At 43.5% G+C, this 19,909-nt stretch overlaps 1 protein-coding gene across 10 annotated transcripts in view; it reads left to right on the forward strand.

Annotated features, from left to right (window-relative positions):
• TIAM1 (TIAM Rac1 associated GEF 1) overlaps positions 1-19,909 on the forward strand; it is a 388,818-nt gene that overhangs the window by 283,971 nt on the left and 84,938 nt on the right. For 9 of the 10 annotated variants that reach the window (XM_078452850.2, XM_078452848.2, XM_078452849.2 and 6 more), the window contains 4 exons: positions 8,526-8,750; positions 10,606-10,791; positions 16,427-16,573; positions 18,948-19,022. In XM_078452850.2, coding sequence (XP_078308976.1) covers positions 8,526-8,750; positions 10,606-10,791; positions 16,427-16,573; positions 18,948-19,022 — 633 coding nt within the window. The remainder of the gene's footprint in view (positions 1-8,525; positions 8,751-10,605; positions 10,792-16,426; positions 16,574-18,947; positions 19,023-19,909) is intronic. The other variant, XM_078452854.2, reaches the window with a different exon arrangement.

Consider the following 19,909-nt stretch of genomic DNA (forward strand, 5'->3'; position numbering starts at 1 on the left):
AATCAATAGTCTCTGTTATACTGTTAGGGTGTTCCATGCTATGACCATATAAATAATATTAGCTGCTGGGCCAATTAGTATACTATCATTTGATTTCCTTTCTTGAACAACTTCTTGTTTTTTTTTTTTTTTTTTCCTGTAGTTAATGCCTGCCTCTTTTTTTCTGCTCCATTTATTTACTTTTACACTCACTTAGCAGTATTTTCTACATCTGTACTTTATTACCTAGTTGCTTAGTACTGTTTTGTTCCCTGGAGACCACCTATCCCAGGTCCTTTATTGTCCTGCTCCAATCTGTTTGCTCTCTAGGCCACAGGCATAATAGTACCTTGGATTTTCCTTCACCATCCTAGTTAGAATCTTGGATTGCAAGTTATCCTTTTTTCTCCTTTATTTTCATTAACGAACAAACCTGTAATAATTTCCTACAAAATGGTTCATATTTGAAAATGTCTTTATTCTACCTTTTACTTGAATAATCTTTGAGTAATTTGAAATTTTGGTTGGAAAATGTGCTTTGTTCACTTATTATCATTTCTGAATAATTTGTGTGTGCTTTATTTTCTCTTTTGAAGCTTTAGAATAATTTTCTATCACGAGGGTTATGATTTCTCAAAGAGATTTTAATTTTAGTTATCTTTTTTTTATTACTAAAAGCTTTCCCTCTCTCTCTTCCTTTCCTTTTCTCTCTCCTTCCCTTCTCCCTCCTACTTTTCCTTCCTTCCCCTTTCTCCCAGTCTCTTCCTCCCTCCCTCCCTTTCTTGTTCTCTCTCCCTCTCCTTCCTTCCCTCCTACCCTTCCTCCTTCTTTCCTTTTTCTCCTCTCCCTCTGTCCTTCTCTCCTTTTCTCCCTTTGTCTTCCTCCCTCCTTTCTACCTTATCACCCCTTTTTCAGTGTAACCTGTGCATTTGTTTATTGTTTATAGCTTTAGATTCTTTTGTGTCTCCATCTTTGGGGATGTTACTGAATATTCAGGAAATGTGGCTGCAGGCTTTGTTTCTCTTTTTTTCATGATGTATTTTCTTCTGTGTGCTCTAGTCTCTGCCTTTCATGCTGGAGGCTTTCATCAAATGGTGATTCTTCATTATCTGATCATATTTAAATGTGAAATATCAAAAAAGTGCTTGGATATTGTTTGTGCCATCCACTGGGGGCTTTTATAGCATGAACAGATGGTAAAACCTTTTTGTTGAGGGTGTCCATTTGACAGTATTTGTTGGCCTTTTCTGTGGGGCTACTCAGCTTTGCCAGAGATGCATCCTGCCCTTGCCATTTAAGTGGGCAGGCTTCCATTTATTCCCCTGTTTGGAGCAAAAGGTTCCTCCTCCTTTTGTGCCTGTCTTCCTAGAGTTTGGAGCCTCTCTTCCCCAAAGAATTTACCTTGGGTGGGTGAGGGGGTAGAGAGGTGAGGGAATAGGGAGGTAGGGAGGGAAGAGTGCCCAGTTTATGACTTTTTCCAGTGGATGAGGCAAGCCCCATATTGTTCTCTTTACACGTGTTAAAAATAATAGCTTACTGGGGCACCTGGCTGGCCTAGTCAGTAGAGCATGCGACTCTTGCTCTTAGGGTTGTGAGTTCAAGCCCCACTTTGGGTGTAGAGATTACATAAGGAAATTTTAAAAAGTGATAGCTTACTTAAGCCTTGTATAAGTAGAATTCTAGAATATGTTAAAGAGAGAAATAATGAAAGAAAAGACTTTCAAGAATTCATACAGGAACTTCATTCCCAACTAACCTTTTAAAAACACATAACTTTATTCCCTTTTGTTGTTGTTGTTCTTTTTAGATGGAAAAAAGAAGTTCAATCTACTTTCCAATTATTCCTGTGCTCCTATAAACTCAAATTATCTGAAATTTTAGTTTCCTAGATCTGGCATATATTCCCTAGTATTTCTCTCGTTTAAAATGAATTTCCCTTTTCCTGCCATTCACGTAAACCATTGATTATCTGAAATCACTGAGTACCCTCCATTCGGTTGGATAATTGAAGCTAGATCTATTTAAATACATAATGAATACATAAAGTGCATCTTAACTCTGCACTCAAAGAGGCTCTTAGGCAAAATGCATTTCTTTCTTCTGATTATATCCCTCTGTTGGCAAGAACTTTGTGTATTCCCTTCACTGAACTTTATGCAGTTTTCATATCATCTCTAGAAGACAGAGGAAGAATCATAAAATTCCGTCTTGCTACCTGTCTGCTGCTGTTTGTTTAATTGAAGCTGATGACCGTGGAAGAAGTCAAGAGGATTCCACCATAGGGAGGGGGGTGTCTCTCCTTCCTGCCCTTTTAACCACTGGATTCTGACAGCCCTTTAGTAGACCCGATGTCCCTAATTAAACTTGCCTGCTTCAGCAAGGTAATGCAAAGGTAGCGGCTCTGAAAAGCTTTCTCTAGCATGTCAGAATTTAAATCCTGGGGAGTCCACACTGGGAAACATTCTATCAAGTTGGTGATCTGCTGTGAGCAGCTCTGGATTGTTAAGCCTATAAACTGCCACGAACTGTCCAGAGTTTTGTCTACTTAACTCGCTGTTGACAGCAGTCAGGTGGACTTAGCCCACCCTCTCTGTGTATGCCCCTGGGAACGGACAAGCCCTTTCAGAAAGCTCATTTAATGAATTGCGCTTCTTAGAAATAGATGTGGCTTAATGATAGAGAAAGGCCGAGACTGCTGCATTGTTTATACAGGGCAGCAGGAGCAAAAGTTCTCTCTAATGGCACTGCCTTCAGCCACCGACAGGTTTCAGAGAAGCTTGGAGGCTCGAGGCATGCCGAATGGTTAGAACGAATGACGGGTAAATTTTTCAGGAAGCGGTGATCAGACTTCTGTGTATCCTTCTCTAGGTTATGGGGTTTGGTGCTTTTGTCTGTTCCTTAAAATTTTAGTTGTGGTAAAGTATACATGACATACCGTCTTACCTGTTTTTAAACGTACAGATCAGTGGCGTTAAGTACGTTTGCATCTTTGTACACCCGTCACCACTGTCCGTCTCCAGGACTCTCCTCGTCTCGCAAACCCGAAACTCCGAACGCTAACGCTCATTAGTCCCACCTTCCCCTGGCCCCTGGCAATCACCATCTTTATTTATTTTAAATAAATAAATTTCGGGATAGCTGGTCTACCCAAAGTAAATAAACATCTTTCAAAGGATGTTTAGCTTCATTGACTAGTATCAGTTTCCTTTCTTTCCACTTCTTTTTTTTTTAAGATTTTATTTTATTTTTTATTAAAAACATTTTTTTTAATGTTTATTTTATTTTTGAGAAAGCAGGGGAGGGGCAGAGAAAGACACACACACACACACACACACACACACACACACACACACAATCCGAAGCAGGCTCCAGGCTCTGAGCTGTCAGCACAGAGCCCAATGCGGGCTTGAACCCACGAACTGTGAGATCATGACCTGAGCTGAAATTGAGTGCTTAACCGCCTGCGACACCCAGGCACCCCCTTTAAGATTTTATTTTTAAGTAACCTTTGCACCTGTCGTGGGGCTCAAACTTACAACCCTGAGATTAAGAGTCACACAGTCTACCGACTGAGCCAGCCAGGTGATTTCTTTCCACTCCTTAACTGGGGTGTAAACATAAACTCTAAGGCATCAGATTGGAGTATGTGCTGCCCTTGGCTGAGTTTGGCAGAGACCCTCAAAGGTGGAGGGAAGAAGGGGCCTGGGACCCTGCTTCCATTAAGTAAAGAGAGGAAAAGGCTGTTGTTCTATAAAACCTATCAGATTATGGCTCTTCTCGGAGGTTAAAAGTGTGTTCTATAGACTCTTCTAAAAGCATTTCTTTAGAAGGGTTTTTGAGCATAGCTAGTGCATCATCAGTCACGGTGGTTAGGTTATGCTCTAGAAAGGAGCAACCCTCATACCCCCATGGCTTACCATACCTCTTCATTGTCTGATGGGCATTGGCTATGAAGCTGTATTTGTCCTGGACTTTCAGGGACCCAGGCTGACAGACGCTTCATCTCGACACCTGCTTCCATGACTGTAAGCCAAGGGACAAGAATGGGGGCACATCAGGCTTTTGTTTTGTAATGACACACGCCGCTTCTCCTCAAATGCATTGGCCAAAAAAACAAAAAACAAAAAAAAAACAAAACCAAGTGACATGGCCACACCGAACTTTAAAGGGAGCAGGAGAGTTCTATCCCCCTACATCCTTAGGAGGGGCTCCAAATATTACAGGTATAGCACTAATGACACTGTAAAGCCCAGGCTTTGGGGTAATTGCTGAGAACTAGGGGTTCAGGGGCAGTGTAGCATATTTAATAAAATGTTTTTTTGAGCACAAAATTGGTAGAGATCGAGGTTTATAATAAATTACTGTGTTATCCCTCATTCTTCTGAGCTTTGGTTTCTCCATTCATAAAATTGCCCTGGGCCCCTTCTAGAGGCATATTTTTGTTTTAAAATTTAAGTTTGTGGGGCGCCTGGGTGGCTCAGTCGGTTGGGCGTCCGACTTTGGCTCAGGTCATGATCTCACGGTCCGTGAGTTCGAGCCCCGCGTCGGGCTCTGGGCTGCCCGCTCAGAGCCTGGAGCCTGTTTCAGATTCTGTGTCTCCCTCTCTCTCTGACTCTCCCCCGTTCATGCTCTGTCTCTCTCTGTCTCAAAAATAAATAAATGTTAAAAAAAATTTAAAAAAAATAAAATTTAAGTTTGTAACTTAAAAAGCAGAGCCTGTATCAGGGAATTTCAGCTCTTTCCATCAATTCTTCACATCTTATGTCAGACTTGTAGGGATTTCCTTTTCTTTGTGCCTTGGGGCGGGAGGAGTTTGGGAGTGGAGGGTTCTAATGGAGGCAGAGGTGGGCGAGGGGCAGCTGGCGGTGGCAGGGGTGGGTGGATGCTGACCTCGCTCTAAGCATCCACATACCTGGTATTTTTACAGGAGACACGGTCTCTCCTCCTCAGTAGCACATGCCGCCTCTGCACGGATTGCATCTGAAACGCTCCCAACAGTGTCCCTTTGTAATAGGTGAAAACACCATCTTTCCTAAAGTCTATAAAAGCTCCTTGTTTCCACTGAGCTGCATGTACCAAGGAGAAAGCATGTTTCAGCTCAAGCTATTTTTATCAGATACTGCCTGACACCGTGGACGACAGAGACGTAGCCCCGCGAAAGGGTCACGCTGTTTGGGACTTCCATTGCAAAATTATAGTGGACACCTTTAAAGAAAAATGGAATCTGAAATATATTATTTTGGGGGATAGCTACAGAGAAATTAGATGTAAATCTAGGGTAATATATCTTAGTGTTTTTTTTTAAAAAAACTTTCTCTTAAAGTAGAATATCTACACAGAAAAGTACACCTTTTGATGGTGTTTGATTAGCTCGTACACCCACGTCATATATGCACATAACCAGCACCCGGACCAAGAAGCTGAACTTGGCCGGCACCGCAGAGCCCCCGCCCCCCCGGCTTGTGGGTTCTTCCATTTGCTCTCCACCCTCCCCCCGACACCTACCAAAGAGCTACTCTTCTGACTTCTCGCATTGCTTTTGCCCATTTTTGTACTTTATATAAGTAGAATCCTAGTCTATATTCTTGCACGTCGGGCTTCTTGTCCTCAGTGTGTGAAATTTATTCAGGTTGTAGTCTTTCATTCTCATTGCTGTATGGTATTTCATTGTGCGATTATACCACACTCATTTCTCCATTCTGCTGTTGACGGGTGTTTGGATAGTTTCCAGTTTGGCCCACTGCAAATTATGCTGCTATAAACATTTTGGCACCTATGTTCTGGTGAGCATATGAATGCATTTTTGTTGAGCATGTACCTAGGAGTGCATTTTTGGGGTCGCAAGGCATGCATATATTCACCTTTTTTTAGGTAGCTTCAAAGAGCTTTCCGAAGCACGTAGACCAGTTACTTCTCCAGCCAGCAGCCAGCATGCGTCGTAATTCTGGTTGCTCCGTATCTTTGCCAACACTTGGTATTTTCTTCCTGGAAGCTTTCCTTTTAGGAAAGAATCCTTATGAGATTCTTTTTCCATCTGAGCTGATACCTTCCCTAATAAATACATTTAAAAAAAAAGAAAGAGAAAAAATAACTCCACTTTTTAGTAAAGAAACGTACTGATGCTGTGGCACAGAGAGACTCCGAGGTCAAACGCTGTACCTTGTACTAGGCGGGAGCAAGCGTGGGGCATTTATCTTATGTGGGAGGACCCGGAACTCTGAATTTTTCTTGAGTTACTTTATTTTTTATTTATTTATTTAAAAAAAATTTTTTTAATGTTTATTTCTGAGACAGAGCATGAGTGGGGGGAGGGTCAGAGACAGAGGGAGACACAGAATCCGAAACAGGCTCCAGGCTCTGAGCGGTCAGCACAGAGCCCGACGTGGGGCTCGAACTCACAGACTGCGAGATCATGACCTGAGCCAAAGTCGGACGCTCAACCGACTGAGCCACCCAGGCGCCCCTCTTGAGTTACTTTAGAGTGATCTACCAAGATAAAATGTAAGACAGTGACTTTCTAAGAGGAGATACACATTAAAAATTTGAAGCAAAGTTATTTAAGCCTTAAAAATGAGTCTCCTATACAGACACGGGCACCCTCCCCACCCCCGCCAAGAAGTATTTACCTCTGATTTCCAGTGTTGCTATCTCCTCTTCTCCCACTCAGTTTTCACAAAATGATTCCATTTGCTTCCCTCTGCTGTTTTTTCATGAGGATGTCTAGCTTATGGAAATCTTCTTTAGACAGAGGCACATGTTTTGTTATAAATGTAACAACGGCCACATTGTTTACATTTGTCCAGTGTGTCGGGGCTCTATTGCTGATGCCATTTGTAACATTTGTTGTCATTTTCTTTGTGGAATACAAAACTGATGGAATTCAGAAATAATGTAGACACCTGGGGTGGTCTTTGGTTGTCGGTACAGAGTAATAGGCGGATGGGGACCTGCTGGTGGAATTTTGTTTGCAGACTTTCACTCAGATGAGTTTGGAAACTAAGAAGACGCATCAGAGAGAGAGGAAAAAAAATGAGTGTTTTGTGTGTGAAAATGATGTTGGCTGTTACTTTAGTATTGAAGTGGCTGAATAGACCTTTTCTTCAGTGATCTAATTTCTGAGTGTTTGTTAAACCTCTCTGGGCTTAAGGGGATACCCGGAACATTCTAGCGTGTCCTTACTTATAAATACTCAATTGACTGGGTTCCTAAAGTCTTAGCGATCGTGTGTTTCTGCAGATGAACTGTCTCCCCCAAGCTGTGTTTTGACTTTTGCCTTTCAGAACACCTCGAGTCACTTGGAGGTTGCTTGTGTGTTTTGGGGGGTTACCATTTTCTTTAAAGTGACCTGGCCATTCTTCACTGCCAGGTGGCCCCTCTTCCTGGGTACTCCCGTGTGTCTCCAAACATAATACTGGTCTGGCTGCCTTGAACTTCTTCCACAACCCTAGTTGTGTCATTGCTGCTTGACTCTGGCATAGGGCCTTGGGATTTGGGTCACAGCAGTTCACTGGGGGCAGGGCTGTTGTGCCTTCCTTGGCCAGTAACATCCCTTGGCCTCATTACCACTTTGGAACCACACATCCCTCTCTGGAAACTGACCTTTTCTTCGTAGCAACCCTGTTAACTAGAAACTAAGCTCTCTGTGTAGGATTATCACATATACAGGCGTCTTAATTTGGACTGCTATAACAAACGGATAAATAAATAAACAGGTGGTTTATAAATGACAGACGTTTATTTCTCACATTCTGGAGGCTGGAAGTCCAAGTTCAGGGTGGCAGCATGGGAGGGGCAGGCCGGCTCCCTGATTCGTAAACGCTGTCTTCTCGGTGGGTCCTTACTCGGCAGAAGGGGACTAGTTAGCTCTCTGGCCTTTTTTTTTTTTTTTTTTTTTAATTTTTTTTTTTTAATGTTTATTTGTTTTTGAAACAGAGAGAGACACAGCATGAGTGGTGAAGGGGCAGAGAGAGAGGGGGAGACACAGAATCCCAAGCAGGCTCCAGGCTCTGAGCTGTCAGCACAGAGCCCGACTTGGGACTCGAACTCACGGACCGTGAGATCATGACCTGAGCCGAAGTCGGATGCTTAACCGACTGAGCCACCCAGGCACCCCTCTCTGGCCTTTTTATAAAGAGCACTAATCCCCTGCATGAAGACCCCGCCCTCATGACCTAATCCTCTCCCCGAGGCCTCGTCCTCTAACACCACTCTGGGGGTGAGAATGTCAACCTTTGCATTTGGGGGAGATGCACACGTTCATTCCATCACAACGAGTGAGTTCAGGGAGTACACAGAGTGAGCAGACACGGAGGAGGGCTCCTTCCAGACAGCTGTTGGGGGCTGGGGGTGGGTGCAGCGTCTGGCCTAAGACCGGCTTATGTACTGTCTGCAGGAGGAGGTCAGGAAGGTTAGCCTTACTCATGAGGTGTCCAGACCCGTCACCTTGACTCCGTGCCATTGCTTCTCTGAAAACGCCCCTGGTCCACTGCCGATAACCTAAGAGGCGGCTGTTTCTTCTTGCCCCCCCCCACCGCTCCCCCTTACAGACCACCAGCCAGACGGAGCTGGAAAACTGGATCACCGCCATCCACTCTGCCTGCGCGGCTGCCGTGGCGAGACATCACCACAAAGAGGACACGCTCCGGCTCCTGAAGTCCGAGATCAAAAAACTGGAACAGAAGATTGATATGGATGAGAAGATGAAGAAAATGGGCGAAATGCAGCTGTCTTCAGTCACCGATTCGAAGAAGAAGAAGACTATATTAGATCAGGTAATCGTCCTTCCGTGTTTCGACTTGGGCGGGATCGTTATGGGTCTTTTAAGTGCCTCCACGTCTTGGCATCACGGAGCATCATCGCTTATCTTGTCAGCCTGTCATCCGGGCTGCTGAATTCTTTATTGTGACTGTCAGCGTTCCTCACCCGTCGTTCGCAGCCGATTGTTACGAGCTGAAGGGAACAATATTACGTCGAACGGGAGACAGAAATCTAATAGAGGAGCCTGCCCCCGCTCCCACCACCACTGCTGTGCTATTCTGGGGCATCTCTGTCATCGCCACGTCTGCTGGTTTTCCTTCCCCACCTTGTCCGGTTCACGGGTGAGCTCCGCTGTGGGGAGATGCAAATTTAGGCAATTTCGGCAAGGTGGAGTGTGTTTGAAAAAGCGTGTGGGTAGCTGCAGAATAGGATCATAAGTAAGTATATTTCATGCTAAGAAAAGAAAGCCGTCACGAGGTAACAGGAAGGTTGTGCCTTCTACTCAATTGTTTCAAAGTCTGCGATGAGCCATCTAGTTGTGCTTTGAAACTTTGTCTTAATGGTTAGGAAATCATCGTGGGAATCAGTGAGTTTCAGGAATGGAACAGTGGATGGCGTGGGCCAGCAGCTGGTTTCCCGTGGTTTCTCTCCCTCTGTTACCTGGCGCTGTCTTTGTTTTCATTGAGGCAAAATTCACGTAGCATGCGATTAACCATGTTAAGGTGTACAATCCAGTTGCGTGTCATACGTCCACAGTATTGAGCAGCCACAACCTGTGTCTAGTTCCCAGACGTTGTCATTCACCCCAGAAGGAAACTCCATACCTGTTAAATTGCTCCCCTGTGCTCCTGGCATGCTGCCTCTACGGATTCCCCAATTTCGGATGTTCTTGTACAAGTGGAATTACACAACATGTGACCTTTTGCGTCTGAATTCCTTCACTTCACGTCACGCTTTGGGATGGACCCACATCGTAGTGTACATCAGTCAGTTCTTCATTCCCTTTTACGGCTATGATTCATTGCCCACACTCACCACAGTTTGCTTATCCGTTTGTCCGTTGATGGGCCATGTTGGCTGTTTCCACTTTTTGGCCGCTGTGAACAGTGCTGCGAACATGCATAAGTCACAGTAAAAAGTAGACATCGGCCATTAACCACTGTCCACGTCATCGCTAACATCACTGAGCCTTGGCTATATACCAGATCCTGTGCCAAGCTTATTCTTGCATTATCTCATCTAAATATCACTTCAGTCTTAGGAAGCAGGTATCGTTTTGCCACTCTGAAAAGCGAGGAAATATCTTGGACGTACTCTGTGGTTGGAAATTTATTCCAGAGCCTGGGTCTTCACCTTCTAGTGTTTTCTGCCTCCCACCGTGGACCATGTGCCACTCCCCTGTTCCCAAAAGCTGTTGGGCTCTGATCTTTAATTCACCTCCCTTTTCTTTTTCTCTTTGTCTTCCTATGAAAGGTCATCTCCTGGTAAGTCCTATAATTCTCCAGTGGTAAAAACCCTGCAGATTTTACTTCCCTTGGGTTTGTGGCCCAGAGCTTGGAGCTGATGGCCTAGAAAGCCCAGAAACATGACATTGTAACCAGAGGACACAGAGCAGCTAACATACACTTTCTGTTTACCAGACCGAATTTATGACTGTGGGTCTTTGTGAAAAAAACGTGTAAGCTACGAAAACAGTGATACTTGAGATGCTGTTCCCTAAGAAATTCGGGGTACCTGTGGTTTACCCCTTAGGATTAAAATCAATACCTTGACAACGTGTGGTTTTGTAACATTTGTGTGGGATGAAGCTGTTAACACTTGTTTTCCCTTTTCCTCGCCTTTCCTTTTTCCATATTTTCACCACCGTAGATCTTCGTTTGGGAGCAGAATCTCGAGCAGTTCCAAATGGACCTATTTCGTTACCGCTGTTACTTAGCTAGCCTCCAAGGTGGGGAACTGCCAAACCCCAAAAGGCTACTTGCTTTTGCAAGCCGACCAACGAAAGTGGCAATGGGCCGCCTTGGAATCTTCTCTGTATCATCCTTCCATGCCCTGGTGAGTCGAAGCCGGTGTGTTTTTAAGAAATATTTCTCTTTACTATTAATCCTGAGCAGGACTTGACAGGAGCCGCTGAAGTGTTTTTCTAGTTCACTGCTGGGTGTGGATTTCTGACATGTCCTCTGCGGTGGGTACAGATCTTCATTTGAGTCTGTTCTGAAATGTATTCCTTAAGCCTCTCTTGATGGGGCCTAAATTATTGTGCAAAGAAAATAGGAAAGGTATTATCTTAAGAGATCTCTGCATGTAGTGTTTGTTCGTAACTGATGTCCTCTTTAGGCAGTGTTCTGGTTTTAATCCAAATACAGTTTTTTTTTTATATTAACCTTATGGAAATGTTAAGCGGAGAGCTCTCTCATACGGAAGTGCATTTTCTCTCTCTCTCTCTCTCTCTCTCTCTCTCTTTCTCTCTCTCTCTCTCTCTTTCTCACACACACACACACACACACACACACACACCCCATATATTGAACACAGATCTCTTTGGTGATCTTCCTTTCATTTTATTTTTAAATACTGTAATTTCAGAAATCAGTTCTTTACAGTCATAAATGTACCTGCTGCATTTGAGGAAAGTAAAGATCTTCCATGATTTTCCAGCCCAACATATGTATTTGCTTGGGAAGGAGAATTTGCATCTGACCTCCGGAACGGCAGATTGCATCGTTGTGTTGTGTGTTTGCAATCTGTAATTTTATGTACTTGCTAAATTGCGAACAGCTTTATGTACGTTTGGCTCCTTTCTTCTCAAAAATTGCTATTGCGAGTAACATGGTTTCAGCCCATCCAAGTCAACACCCACTTAAAATGTACTGCACCTTAGCACATTTGCTGTGGAATTAAATGTTAAGTCTCAGGTTCCAGAAACTGCTTTGGAAAACCTTAGCTCTGCTGGGCTTGGCTTGCCTCCCCTCGTCAGCTGTACCCTTCAATTGAATTCAGAGCTGCAATTCAGTCAAAGGCGTTTGTATTCTTTATAAATAGATTAGCGTCATCATTCAGATAATTAGGGGTAGATTTACATTTTTAAAGAAGTCTTAAACCAATTTCTGGACTTATTAAAACTGCCATCCTGATTTGTTCTGCTAATTACGACTCAGCTCTTGGTCTTTCTTGGTCTCCCTTGGTTTTTCTTGGTCTCCCACCTCTTCATATGGCTGTTAAGTGCTTTTTTTTTTCCTTAGTAATGGGTCAGTGTGCTGTGATGAATAAGTCTTCCAAATGTTTTTCAGTTTGAGGCTCTAGGACTGTTTCTCTGAGACCCAGACACCAATTTGTAACTTGACCAAATCTCAGTTTGTGTATTCTGCAATAAATAAATAAATAAATAAATAAATAAATAAAATTCTTGTCTACTGCATGGTAAGAATGTTGTAGATTGAAATGGCATTTTTGTAAGAGAGCTCATGCCTCCAATGATGCAGAGTCCGTATTAATTCTAAACCCCAAGCATCCAAATGACTTTTTCCTGTTACTGGGCCTGATAGATTTGGGAGAGAATAAGTTTGCTATCTATCTAAAACTTCTTTGCCTTAATTTTCTTCAAAGCCATTGGAGCTAACTTTATTATTATCCTTCCATAACTTATCTTCAGACCTTCTAATTGCCTCTATCTTCAATATCTGTGATTTGTGTGTACTTTTATTTGGATGGGCAGACTGTTAAAATCTGGCCAGCTGAAGATAGGGATGGGAGGGTTAGTAATTTAGGCATTTTGGTCAGTGACTTTAAAGAAGAATATTTATTTATTTATTTAGGTTTATTTATTTTTGAGAGAGACAGGGCAAGCAGGGCAGGTGCCGAGAGAGAGGGAGACAGGATCCAAAGAGGGCTCTGCACTGACTGCAGAGAGAGCCCGACACGGGGCTCGAACTCACGGACTGTGAGATCATGACCTGAGCCAAGGTCGGACTCTTAACCGACTGAGCCACCCAGGCGCCCCTTAAGAAGCATATTTAAGTCCTTATGTGCAGCTTCCTTTTCCTTACCCCCCACCGTCCTCAGCTGCAGTGTGAGTCTGGGTGTCTATATGCCTGTGTGTCCTCACAAACTTCTCTTTTCCACGAGGGGTTTCACTTCACACAGAACAAGTTCAGCAGGCCGGTTAGGTGTCTGCCCCTGTTTGTTCCAGTTCCTGCAGGAGATCCCAGGAAGGGAATTTTACAGTCTGATTTATTAGATACTTATTTTTTCCTCTACTCGTTGTCATTTGACCCCAGAGAGGTCCCCCCCCCAGCCCCCCATTGAAACATGTTTCAATTTAGCCTTTGTCCAGACTTATTTTTTTTCTTCTTTTAAGTGAGGGGCAAGGGAGGAGGAGGTGTGAGGGCAGGCGGGCTGGGGGTGGGCGGGGAGATTTGGGCTACAATTTAAGCCCCATTCACCAGGAGGGCTTCCCATAATGCTCAGTGATTTGCAGTAATTAACTGAAGGGTCCCCGCTGTACTCTTTGAAAGAAGGTTATCATTGTTCTTGTTTGCACAGATGAGCAGAATGATAGAGTAATCAGGTTCTGGCCACAAAGGGAGGCATTGTCTGGGCAAAGATCATTGAGAAACTCTTGAGCTCTTGTCTGCTAGTTCTTTTGCCAGCTTCCCCCCCCCCCCCCCCTCTAAATCCCTTTGCTTATTTTGAGTCATTATTGTGTTGGGGGTAGCAGTTACTTTTGCAGTTTACAGGGCCCCCAGCAGTGCAGCATAGTTACTGTGAGAACCCCTAGTGAAGGGCCCATTTGTTAAACAGACTCAACCAACTGGTCAGCCGGTAACTGAGAACATTTACGTTGTGTAAGTTTCTCTGCTGGACTCTGTCTTTCTAAAATTGTAAAGAATTACTGTTGTGACCATGTTATATGTAGGATCTCTGCTTTTGCTTTTTTTTTTTTTTTTATGTTTACTTATTTTTGAGAGAGAGAGAGAGACTGAGACAGAGCAGGAGCAGGGGAGGGGGAGGGAGGGGGAGGGAGGGGGAGATACAGAATCCAAAGCGGGTTCCAGGCTCCTAGCCGTTAGCATTGAGTCTAACGTGGGGCTCGAACTCATGAAACACAAAACCATGACCTGAGCCAAAGTCGGCCACTTAACCAGTTGAGCCACCCAGGCTTCCCTCTGCTTTTGCTTTGTGATGTTGGTTTATGTATTTTATTCATTGAATCAGCAAATACATGTGAGGCCTGGCATATGTCATTTATTCTTCTTATGATTAGGGTTATAGCAGCAAACAACTCAGAGTTCTTTTCCTATTGGAGATTCTTATGGGGGGAGATGCATAATAAATCAGTAAGCAGTTAAATAGACAGGGTAGGTGCAGGTATTGATGTATGCTATGAAGGAAGTGAACAAGGTAATAATACATATATATATGTATAATATATATATTATATATATATTATACATATATATATTATACATATATATTTAATATATATATAATATATATAATACATATATATATTATACATATATAATATATATAATATATATATAATACATATATATAATATATATATATATAAACAGTGATACAACAGCCATATATTTGTATATGACTGCCTGTATGTGTCTGTGTATCTACAGATAGATTTATCTATTTATAAGTAGATACACAAATATGAGACCGAATAGGCATTTTTGTTTCCTCTCAGACTTTTAACTTTCACACCACTTATTTAGTGGTTCCTAGCCTCATTTTGTGATGATAAGCTTATCTGATACTGAAATCGTCATGTGTGCATGTATGTAGGTCAGCACATTATAATTTATTCCTTTTGCAGCTTTTGTTTACCTTTGACTCAGAAAGTGATGAAAATAGGGAAGAGAAACACGTGTCTTTTGGTCTGTGATTTTGTCCCCCTCATCCCCTTGAGCACAATCTTAGTCTAGACCTCTTTCTCTAACGTGGTGTTGGATGCTGCGTTTTTACATGCCTCAAGCTCGGAAAATATAAGACCGCTTCCTCCTCTTCCTATCTTCATTTGGGACCAAAATCTTCCCCCTCTAATACCTTTGCAGGGAAGCTGTTCTGATTCCTGTTTTTAGTGTCTTTGCCAGTCTACTCATGGAGCGTCCAGGGTATTTACCCTGTCAGTGCTGAAAACCCCAGAGAGGCGTGCCTTCTAACCAACGTGCTGACAGCTGGGGGGCCCCTCTTGTTCCCCAACGGGGTTTCATCCCCCAGTCTGATGCCAGTTGGCACCCACCACACTGGGAGTTGCCCGTGTGGGAATCTGTGACAAGTAGGTTCCAAGACTCATCTCCAGCAACAAAGGACGGGTGGGGAGGTTTCATTTCAAGTCTGACTCGCTGTACCTCCTGGCACTCCCTTATTTGAAAGGAGAGCCTGTGGGTGGCCTATTGAGATTTCCTGGCAGAAGTTCCCTCAAGTTCCTGGGACTTTGCTTTTAACCTATGGATACACTGCAAGCACGAATGTTGGCCTGGGAAGGACTTTGTGGGATCCTCACAGAGATTCAGTGTCTACTTGAGCAGTTTGTATAGAAGCAGATTTGAACTTGGGGTGTTCCTCTCTGAAATATTTGTCTGGGCTGTTGGCATCTTGCAAATATCTCAACAGAGTGTAGCTCCTGCTCCCCACTGCTTTTTTTTTTTTTTTTAAATAAAATAGAACTTTTATTCCCTTTTATCTAAACATGGGACATGTAAGGCTAATAAGGTGGCTTCACCATTTTCCCGGACTCGGGTCCCATCCATCTTCTTGTTCTAAAAACCGTGAAAAGGGTTCTGTCTGAATGTCCTAGAAGAGTTAACCCACGGACCTTCCTTTGTCAGGAAGGAGAGAAGTGAAAGATAATGGAGATCCCTCCCTCCTCTTAAGGACGGTTCCTGGAGATGACAAATAGCCCTTCTGCTTAGCTCCCGTTGACTGGAAGTTAGTCACAGGCCCATGTCCTGCTACAAAGGAAAATAAGTCAGCGTTGGGTAGTCATGTGCTCAGCTACGTGTGGGGGTTTCTCTGACTGAGCTAGAGGGAGAATGATATAGGGGGACAACCATCACTTCCCTACGAAGGAAATTGTGTCGTTCTGAGAAAACTAAATAGAAGAATTGGTACACTTAGATTTCATGTGGGATCACAGGAACCAAGAGGTATTGTTTTCGCTATTTTTGCTGACACTCAGACACCATTCTTCTAGAATGCAGAAACAGCTCTAGAGCATTTAGGGAGAATCTCAAGATCGTATGGTTAGCTCAACTTGCTGCTAGAGTTCAATCCTGTGACCAGAAGGGCATTGAATTCTTGGAAACATTACATATGCATCCTATTGTTATTTTATATATTACTGTTTTCCTGATGGTTTCAGACAGTGGTTGAGTTTGCCAACCTTTCAATTATATTTGGACTCCATGAAGGGCCCTCAAAGTCCCAATATATGGGAGTCACAGATTAAATGCTTTGGTGATGGGCTGGCATGATGGAGGTATGGTTGGTCTTTTTTAAAATTTTTATGAATTTGAAGATGTAACTGGCTTTATTAAGTAATTCACGAATGGGCAGCATCCCTCTAGCAAGTAGAGGGATGCTCCCTGGGGGTGTAACTTAGTAGGGACCTTGAGGAAGAGGTGAGCGGTCCTGACGCATTTCTCTTGTCGATGCTGTTCCTCGACGACCTCAGGTGGCAGCACGCACTGGTGAGACCGGAGTGAGACGTCGTACTCAGGCCATGTCCAGATCCGCAAGCAAGCGAAGGAGCAGGTTTTCTTCCCTTTGGGGTCTGGACACTACCTCCAAAAAGAAGCAGGGACGCCCCAGCATCAACCAGGTGGGTTCCAGGGTGGGCGAAAGATCAGGCACAGATTGCTTCCATGGCCACCTCAACTTGGGATGCATGTGCATGTGTGGTGATTTATTGGTACTGGGTGGTATTTCGAATCAGCTCACTGACACAAAGACGTTGGTTGTACTAGACGCTTTTAATAGCTAATGTATACTCATGACTTTGAACTCTGCTATTAGTCTATCACCAAGCTCCAGTCTCCCACCTGCATCCTTTGCAAACCCTGGCTAATTACAGACCTCCTGAAAGTGCACAATTCATCCTGAGTCTTCGGAAAAAAGCGGGGCTTGTTGATGAAGCCAAGTGGGCACCTGAGCACAGGGCTTTTTAAGCTGCTTCTGGCGCTGGATCAAAGGTGGCCTCCAGGGAGGTCAGATTGTTCCTCTGCCATTAGCTTTTTGGGGTTGACATGAAATGGGGAGTTCCCTTGTCTTCCAGTATGAGAAATCAGGAGTCTGAGAGTCCTCACCACTGCCATGATGCCCTTCTACCCAGATGCTGGGGCTCGAAGGGGATCTCGGTACCTCACGAATGGCATCACCGAGAGGTGTACCACAGGGTCAGTCCTCTAGCCACATGCTGTGGCCTTGTCCTTTTTATCCCTTTTAGCCAAGACCGCCATCCTGCTAGAGTCACTTCTAGGAACTTCTCTCCATTGTCATTGTCATTCTTCTTTGGCTTTGTGAAGCAAGTGGCTCTGGGACTGCTTGCTCGTGTTTTAGGGACTGAAGGAACATGGGTCTTGGTCTTTTCAGGAGAAGGAGAATGTTGGATTCATGGGTTATGGTGGCCGAAAAGTGAAGCACTGAGCATCTTGGAGGTCATGGCTAGGATTCCCAGTTTGACCTGTTCACTCTGTGCCCTTATGCAAAGTGAGAAGCCAATTGACTAATTTGATAAAAAGATCCCTCATTGTTTGTTCTGACAGTTCCAGCCATTAGCTTACACAAGAACTGAAATTTAGAAGAGACAGTCCTGAAAAGTGACGTCCTACGTTCCTAACTGACCACCACACTCACTGTTTAAACGTGGGTATTCTGTGTCGCTGATGGATGTTGCAGGAGACCAGATGAGCAGGTGATAAGTGAGCCTCAGACTGAGCATCCGTGCCGTTTGGTCTGTGGTCTTTGGAGAAGGCAGAGCGTCAAGTCTGCTACCAGGTTTTGCTTCTGTGTAAACCTGAAGAAGAAACGGTGTGGAGGAAAGTCACTGTTTTATCAAAACACTCACACAAGAGACTTGATGTCTCTGGACCAAACGTACGTACAGAAGGAAGACATTCGCCACTAGGATTTCTCCCCTCCCTTTGGCAGGTGGTGGTGGCGTTTTGTGTGAATCCTCCTGTGATGGCAGGTGACTCAGAGCACCCACTAAAGTACATGCCAGGACTTTGCAGTTGGGAACTGGGTTTGAACGTCTTTTCTGTCACAAGCCTTTGTTCATGCGGTGGTAACTTTATCAGCGCCAGCTTGTGTCAGAGTCCATGGCTGCTGAAATAGATGCCTCAAGTGAAATGAGGTCCAAGAGAATGTTTTAACGTCTTTCAAAAATCAAAGGACGATACCATTTCCTCGAAGCAATTCTTGTTCCTGTCTCTTAAAGTAAGGGGTATAAAAACTTCCTACTTAGCCATGAGCATACCAACAGAAATCTACTTGTTAATTCAGGACTCTGAAATGGACACAAATGGTGTGTTTCTATCTATCTCATTTGCATCGTGAGAAAGGCTTTTTCTTAATCATGTGTATTATCCTGATAGTACCTGGCTGGTTTAGAGCCAGAATATAAAACTTTCTCTTGTCGACATGTTTAGATTTTGACTACTGAACAGAATTCATTTAATTTCAAAGAACAGACAAGTTTCTGGTTTTTTTTTTTTCTTTTTCTTTAATTAAGAAAACCTTTTCTGGGATGTTACGGAAAGCACTATAAATGGATAGTCTCAGGTTCTGCTCAGCAGAGTATGAAAAGTAAACTAGTTGTTGATGAATATCTGATTGTATATGTGAGGGAATTGTGGAAACTGTTCAATGTGAGCAAATCTAGTCCATTGCTTTTGCAAAAGCTTATTTTCTTTACAACAAAATGAATTATCCAGATCTAGAAGCCAACTTTTTCTTTTCTTCTTCTTTTTTCTTTTGAGTTTGTTAGAGTTATGGGAAGTGATCCAGATAGAGGATCATGTTTTTCCTGGTCTGCTACCATGAATTACGTTTCCTATTTATGGAGCTGATATAGGAGGATCTGGAGACTTCTGTCATGTGTTCCAAGAGCCACGCTCATTTTCCATCCCCCTTCCCATGCTTCATTTGCCCTCTTGCCGACAGGCCTTTTTAAGATGATACTTTTGTATATGCAGGTGTTCGGTGAGGGAAGTGATGCTGTAAAGAAATCTTTAGAGGGAATATTTGATGACACTGTTCCAGATGGCAAGGTAAAAATAAACCCATTCCTTTTCTAAAAGTACCGCGAATGTGTCAACATTACACAATGCATTGGTTTCTTGGGATCCTAAAATTAAGTGGACTGTATTAAATGCTGAAATGATCAAATCTTTAAAGTTACATAACAGGTCGGTAAAAGGTGGAAAAGCATTTTATGCTTAAAACTTGGTAACAATAAGGACATTCTCCTGCCAACATAACATTTTCAATACTTATCATTTGGATGTATCATTTTCCATCTAGAATATAAGAGGAAATTTGGGTTCTGGGGAGCTGAATATCTTATGTCGTTGCCAATTGCTTTTATCTACAACTTCCATTCCCAAGAGGTGAGTTCATACTGCCCTCCCTCTCTGCCCACACATGCTGTGTTGTTCCCATTAATTCAAAGAACTGTTCTGATAGTATATTCTTTAAAAAAAAAATGCTTTTGCCTCCTGAAGACAAGTATTCAATTAAAGATTCACAGACTTGTTCTAACCTTGTGCCTGGATTTAAAAGGGGTGGTCACACTGCTCTGATTGAAAGCCCATGAAGAATATTGATTTTTGTTTCCTCTGGGCTACTTTTTACAGCCTCTAATTTAAATGGACATCCCCAGCTTTAAAGACCCTAACAGTGATACCAGTAACCTCTTTGTTCAGGGGGTTCTGTTGTTGATAACGTGACCTTGGAATGATCCCCCAGTTCTTGGGCTCAGGATCAATATGACAGAGAGTTCAGCTCTCGGTTGCTGTGCAACCAAGCAGGGGCGGTCAGCGGTAGCACAGCCCGTGTTCGAGATGGAGCCTCTGAAACAGAGTGCAGTGGGGAGTTCTGGCCTTTGGAAGGGGTGAGGGGAGAGGAGTGGCCAGGGACAGGCCTGTTGTCACTTCTG

Source organism: Panthera onca, chromosome C2 (assembly GCF_046562875.1).
Source record: "Panthera onca isolate mPanOnc1 chromosome C2, mPanOnc1 haplotype 2, whole genome shotgun sequence".
Lineage (NCBI taxonomy): Eukaryota > Metazoa > Chordata > Mammalia > Carnivora > Felidae > Panthera > Panthera onca.